We start from the raw sequence: 6,818 nt of genomic DNA, 5'->3' as shown, positions 1-6,818 counted from the left end.
ACAAGTGGTGCATTGGCTATAAACCCTGTGTGAGCAATTAACCCATTTCTTTGGTTGTGGCTGCATTGTTATCAAAATAATGTTTATTTTTGTCCCATTTGTAACCCTTCTCTAAGCTGAAACGAAGCCACGGTAAATCTGTTTTGTAGTGTTTCTTTTGTAATTCCCTTTTTTTCATGCGTTATTTCTTGGCAGGACAAACATTCACCAGCATTCCCATACATTCAAGGGCTGTATGCAGCCGTAGCTATGAGGTCGGCATGACCAGCCCTGCTGTCCCCAGGAGAGCAGCAATCATCTGCCAGCGGCCTGAACATCGCTGCCCTGTTGCTCAGTGGAAGCACGTTCTTCTCTGAGCCCAAACATGGGATGAACGAGCACTGGTATCCCCTCCAGATGACCGCAGCTGATGGACGAGGTGTGTTGGTGGGCCTCTGAAGGCTTCACCACATTATGCCACGGGAGTAAAGCGTGCCAAGCCCTTCCCATCCTGCGACTCATGCAACCCGTGCTCCCCGTGCCAGCTCGGACCAGCTCTGTCCAAGAGACTTCACCAATGCTGTTATTTCAGAGGAAAGCAGGGAGCCACAAAGCACAGGCTCCATCTGCTCTGCCTGTAGGAGGCAGCCTGCCCTGCACGTCTCAAACGTAGCGTGGCTGTGCTTGTCTCAGAAGCTACTAATTATTTTATTACAGAACAAGCGAGGCAGCACCTTAGGAAGTGCTGCCTACACGGGGCCCGACCTAAGGCGTGAATTCAGTGCTTTGCAAGGACCGGTGTGAGCTTGTTTCCACCGCCACCATCCCGCACGGAGGAACCCCGGCAGCAGCAGCAGGCGGTAACGGGGCCTCGGCCACCGCGGTGGGGCCGGGCTTGGGGCCGCTCCCTGCCCTCGGTACCCGGCGGGGCCGGGCGGCGGCGCTGAGCTCCCGGCGGGGCCAGGCCGCTCGCAGCCGCCGGGCCTAGCGCCGCCGGGCCGGGGGGTGAGGGCCGCGGAGGCTGCGGGGGAGCGAGGGGAGGGCGGCCGTGGCCGATGTGGGCTGAGCGGCTCCTTCTGCCCTGCAGGGCCCGGCTGCGGCTGCTCCCGCCGCGGCGGTGGCGGCGGGGCGAGGCGGGCGCCATGAGGCTGCAGACGCCGCAGTTCCAAGCGCTCTTCACGCCGGGGCTCCGCAGTGTGGCAGGTGGGGGAGCGCCGCGGGGTCGGGCTGGGGGCTGCGGGCTGGGCTGGGCTGGGCTGGATGCGGCACGGAGCTGCTGAGGGCCCCGGTAGGAGCTGTGCGGGCCCGCGCGGCCCTGCCGAGAAGCACTGGGGGGGGGGCACGGGGTGCAGGTTTGGGGTGCGGGTACCACCGGGGTCCTTCCCCCTGGGGGTTGCTGAGCCCCCCAGCATCGTGCTGCAGCCCGCTGATGTGCAGCTTGGTGGAAATGCACCAGAAAGGTGTATCAGAAATGACCGGAAAAACACACGTGGGTGCTCAGCTGTGTACCTAATCTGTACATTTTGCAAAAAAAAAAAACGAAAAAAAACAGGTATGTACACACTTGGTAATGCATGTTCAGGTGTTTATCCCCACCTCTGTGAACTAAGTCTGTGGCAAGTTGGTTATGGCTGCCCATGTGCTGTGTTTTTTTTTATCTTGGATTGTGCCTTACGGCTTTCCTTTCCTTCCCAGAGCTGTTCGAGAAGAAGAACTATGAGCTGAGGATAGCAGGAGGTGCTGTGAGGGATTTGCTGAGCGGAATGACACCACAAGATGTAGATTTTGCCACTACAGCTACACCAGCAGAGATGAAGGAAATGTTCACGTCCGCCGGTGTTCGTCTGATCAATAACAAAGGAGAAAAACATGGAACCATTACTGCCAGGGTTGGTTTATGATTTGACTTGGATCTTCTCTAACTGCTTCATGTATCGGTTAATATGCAGAGCATCCAATAGTAAACTGGTAGCATGCTCATGCTGTGTCAAAGTGTCACACTAAGAGTTTAAGTGAGAGCCCACTTTGAAGTGTGTAGTGGTTTTTGATTACTTTCTCTTTGTACAGTTCAGTGAATTACAACATTTTAATGCATTTTACCTCTGCATAACCCATTGATGCTGCTGCATCAGTGCTAGAAAAGCTGCCCTGTTCATGCAGAGTAGGGAAGTTGATTGTAGGGTTTTCTGTTCCTGCTCCTGACCTCCCAAGTCTTGCTTTCTCTGCCCTGCTCATGCCTCTGCTTCTTATTCCATCTTCTTCAGACTGTCTAGATTTCTGCAGACTGTCTAGAAAATGAATAATGCAAGGATTATTTTCAAGTGTTCATATTTTTTGATTGTCTGCTCTGTGTGGAAACATGGTATGTGTTTGTGTACAGTTAGTATTCAAGCCAGACACGTGCAAACCAACATGGGGCTTAAAAATGTGTGTTTGTTACATTTATATTCATGATTGTGTTGAAATAACAGTATCTGTGGGATTTTCAGCTCCATGAACAGAATTTTGAAATTACTACTCTTAGAATAGATGTTGTCACCGATGGACGACACGCAGAGGTGGAATTCACCACCGACTGGGAAAAGGATGCTGAAAGGAGGGATCTGACTGTCAATTCCATGTTTTTAGGTAAAATTATTTCAAAGGCAAATATCTAGATACATCACTGCTTTTCAAATTAGGCTAGTAAATTCTCTCAGTCTGTTTCCATTTTGTTCAGTTATATTGCTGTCGGCCAAAAAGTCTGTACAAATATGAGAGATAACATGACAACCCACTCTAATCATACAACTTATCTTCTGCATTTTCAAATGAGAGTGTTTAATTATGGCAGCAATGTTTGTAAATTTCTACTCTTACTTTTTTTTCATCTTCTAGGTTTGGATGGGATGCTGTATGATTTTTTTAATGGATATGAAGACTTAAAAAACAAGAAAATTAGATTTGTAGGAAAGGCAAGTGCAAGAATACAAGAAGATTATCTACGAATCCTAAGATATTTCAGGTACTTGGGTTTGCCTTTTCTAGATAAGGAAGTGAACTAAAGTATTTCTGATGACTGGTTGTAGAAAAGTAGGTTCACAGAGAAAGTTCAGAATCAAAACTGAAACGATACTATTTTCCTTAAAAAATGATGAAAGAACCAATTACATATTTTGGCTTCTGTTTTCTCCATTCATGAGAAGCATACCCTTTGTTCGTCAAAATAAGGCTTTTCAACAATTCTGTTTGAAATATAATAAACGTAATTTAAAAGGAAACAATAAGCTTATTGATGGAATGCAGTTCAGTTTTCTACATGTAATCAACAGGACTAAAATTACTTGCCTTGAACCTTTCCGCAAGCAGAAGAAGGGGGAGGAGGGTTGGTCTGATCAGGACTGAGTTTATTTGCTTTGTACAATGCAAACTTATGTTGCACCTTTTTCTTTGACAGTGAACTTCTTCGAGTCATGTAGTCTCTCTTCAGTTTTCTGTTAGTACTGCTTGGTACAATGACATGCAGTGAAGAGCTTTAACACTTGTAGTAGAAAAATATTGTAAAAAGATAGAGAAGAAATGTTAAAAATAGTTGGTTGTCATATTTTTTTTAAAGTGTCCTCTAGTATATTAAAGTACAATACTTTACATTGTTGTGATATTAATTCTCCGAATAGCAGTAACAAGTAGAATATTTGTTCTCAGTCGTAACATAAAAAAAATTTATTTGGGCAGGTTTTATGGAAGAATAGCAGAAAAACCTGATGATCATGAACCTACTACACTGGAAGCAATTAAAGAAAATGCCAAAGGTTTGGCTGGAATATCAGGAGAAAGGATCTGGGTGGAACTGAAAAAAATTCTTCTTGGAAACCATGTAAACCATTTGGTTCGACTTCTGTATGAGCTGGATGTTGCCCAATATATAGGTAAAGTTGAACACAGGTTGTAAATGATAGAGGAGTAGGAAATCCAAAGGAACTGCAGAATAGCAAACAGATAGAACTTGTTTGCTTTTACCCAGAAATAAATTAGACTTTTTTTTGCTGCTTTTTCTCTTACGCTCTTTCTTGCACTTTCTTGTCTGTACCCCTTTAGGACTACCACTTAATGGAAGTTTAGAGGAACTTGACAGAGTCACTAAAAATGTTCAAAATTTGTGTCCAAAACCTATGACTGTTCTGACATCATTGTTCAAGGTGAAGGATGATGTCACAAACCTTGATTTGAGGCTGAAAATCTCAAAAGAAGAGAAGAACCTTGGCCTCTTTTTAGTGAAACACCGGCAGGAGTTAACCAAAGCAGTGGGTCCAGAACCTCTTAGACCGTATCAAGACTTCATCATGGATGTAAGTGTATTTCACATTGCTGTACTTCGTTCTTCACAGTAAATTTGAGTTGCCTGTTCTACAGAGCAGCAAAGATGGCAGTGCCTAGAGGAAGGAGAGGGCTGTGAAGGGTTCTTTTTTTTTTTCCCTTTCTCATCCAGAAGACTGAGATTCTGAATTCATTTTAAAGAAATTATTTTGAAAAAAAGCAATAGTTGAATTGCGCTTTGAGAGCTGGTGTAGTTCCTGGGACATTGGTATTTATTAAGTTAAGTTGTTAAGTAGGCAACTTGTGATATTATTCAGTAGAGAAGTGAAGTTCTGCACATCTGTTGCAGTACCTGAGGCCTAAGGTGAGAGATGTCAGTCTCCGCAGTGAGGCCTGCCTCCCACAGGAAAGGTAGTAATCCCTCTCCAGTTGTAGGTTGAAGATAATGGTTAAAGCTCTTACCTGGAATTCAGGAAGTCTCCAAGGATCTCCCAGAGCCTCCAAGCTCGGACTGAGTTTTAAAACTTGTGAGACAGAAGATCCTCACTTACATAGTTCCAACTTGTTGTGCCTCATAAGATGTCAGAGGAGTGATGTGTTGTAGAGCACAGTTTGAGCTGTTTGTAATGTTTCATACTGAATCCTCTTTTTTTCTTTCTTTAGTCTAGGGAAGCTAATACAAATTCCAAGATAATGGAGCTTCTGAAGTACCAAGGAGAAGAACATCTTTTAAAAGAATTGCAGGAATGGACTGTTCCTTCTTTTCCAGTTAGCGGCCACGATTTAAGAAAAATGGGTGTGTCTTCTGGGAAAGAAATCGGAACAGCATTACAGCAGTTACGGGAGGAGTGGAAGAAGAGTGGATACCACATGGATAAAGAAGAACTGTTAAGTTGCCTGAAGAAATAGCAAAATTGAATAATAATAGAGAACTGTTTGTGCCCTGTTCCAAGTAGAATTGAGATACCAGTAATTATTTTGTCAACATACTAGCAACCAATATGGTATTCTGTGTATTTAAGATCTTCACAGACAGCACTGTTCTCCCATTTATTAATAAGTATTTTCTGCAAACAGAGGTTTAATTTTGTAGTGATGTAAAATCTTATTTGGAAAAGTCCACAAACTACCTCTTTTTGTTGTATATTAATGATAAATATTTACTACTTTATCTTGATTTGGGGAATGTAGAGGTGACACGACTTTTCTCATTCTGACTTTGCTACATCTCAAAAAGAAGATACTTCTGTAGATAAAATCATCTTCTTCATGGCTTTTGGTACTTAGGAGAGGGACAAAGTGTGATATATAAGTGGGATTACGGTGGCGATGTTACTGTGCCTAAACAAAGTGAATCTTGCCTATGTCATGTATCTGTTGCCTTCAAACTACTGACACTCAATAAATTACTGGTTTGCATTCAGTAATTCTCCATACATCTTTTTCTGTAGCTCACAGCAGTTACACCCAGAGGCGTTCACCTCATCTCTCATTGCAGACATTCTGTTTAAATCAGTAGGATTATTTGGGGAAGAAATCTTTACCATCCCTGCTACTATCACAACAGGATCTTCCCAGGGTACGTGCAACAGCTGTGTTGCTTCTGTGTTAATTGTCCAAACGTATCTTCTGTCTGAGCAGATCCACATTAAAAATGCACTCTGAATTCAGTTCAAAAAGAAATTTAAATATTTTGTCCCCTCAACATTAATAAATACATCAATAGCATTTTGGAAAATATGAGAAATAAGGGGTTTTGACTCTAAGTTAAAGCTGATGGGATGTTAGGGGAGAAGGAAACCCAAAAGAGGAGAGAGTTGTGTTCATGTAGTACCTAATAACTCGTACTGGACTTGAGTAGTTCGTAGTCTGCTTGAACAGTAGCCATGAAATAATGCTGTGGAAGATAGACTTTTGAAACTGATTTGTTCATGGCTGGTCATAATGAACATGTAATAACATCCCCGGCTTTTTTTGGTGTACTTTAAAAAAATTAAAAATTGTTCTAAACGAAAGCATCTCTTGTGTATATAAATTTTACTAGTGCGTTTACATTTTCTTACAAAACCATGGTTACTATAATAACGGTTTCCTTTTCCTCGGATACCATTTTGTAACACTAGATGGCAGTAACATCAGAGCAGTGGCACGAATCCCAGCATCTTACGCTTTAATATAGACAAGTTACCAGCTGCTTTTTTTTTTCCCTAGGAAATCAGTTACTTTAAATTATTCTGAAGGTACTTAAGAACTTCAGGGAGACAGCAAGGGAGGGAAAAATGTGCTGTTTTTCTCTGTTAATAAGGCAAACCTGATAACACGATGGTGTTTGATTTAATTATGTAATTAAATTGAAGCGTGCTTGTGCAATTTATTGAACTACTAAAATCTTAGGAGGGAGACAAGTAATAAAATTTAGTGCTTTAGTAGTCTATTCTCTTTTAAAGAACACTTAACAAAACTACATCCTTTAAGGCAACTTCTGTGGAGATGCTAAAATGTTAGCGAGTACGCTTTATGTTACACACAATTCTTGTCCGGGT

At 42.7% G+C, this 6,818-nt stretch overlaps 1 protein-coding gene across 1 annotated transcript; it reads left to right on the top strand.

The window, feature by feature from the left end:
- The first annotated feature begins 510 nt into the window (after nt 1-510).
- On the top strand, nt 511-6,290 carry TRNT1 (tRNA nucleotidyl transferase 1). The gene is made up of 7 exons (XM_068694386.1): nt 511-1,182; nt 1,675-1,868; nt 2,469-2,607; nt 2,857-2,983; nt 3,694-3,887; nt 4,057-4,307; nt 4,939-6,290. The coding sequence occupies exons 1-7, from the start codon at nt 1,035-1,037 to the stop codon at nt 5,182-5,184; spliced, it is 1,299 nt and encodes a 432-aa protein (XP_068550487.1). The 5' UTR covers nt 511-1,034; the 3' UTR covers nt 5,185-6,290.
- The last annotated feature ends 528 nt before the right edge of the window (nt 6,291-6,818 follow it).

The sequence above is a fragment of the Anas acuta genome, chromosome 11, assembly GCF_963932015.1.
Source record: "Anas acuta chromosome 11, bAnaAcu1.1, whole genome shotgun sequence".
Taxonomy (NCBI): domain Eukaryota; kingdom Metazoa; phylum Chordata; class Aves; order Anseriformes; family Anatidae; genus Anas; species Anas acuta.
Note: the sequence above shows the minus strand (reverse complement) of the source record. Positions and strands in the feature narration are given on the sequence as shown.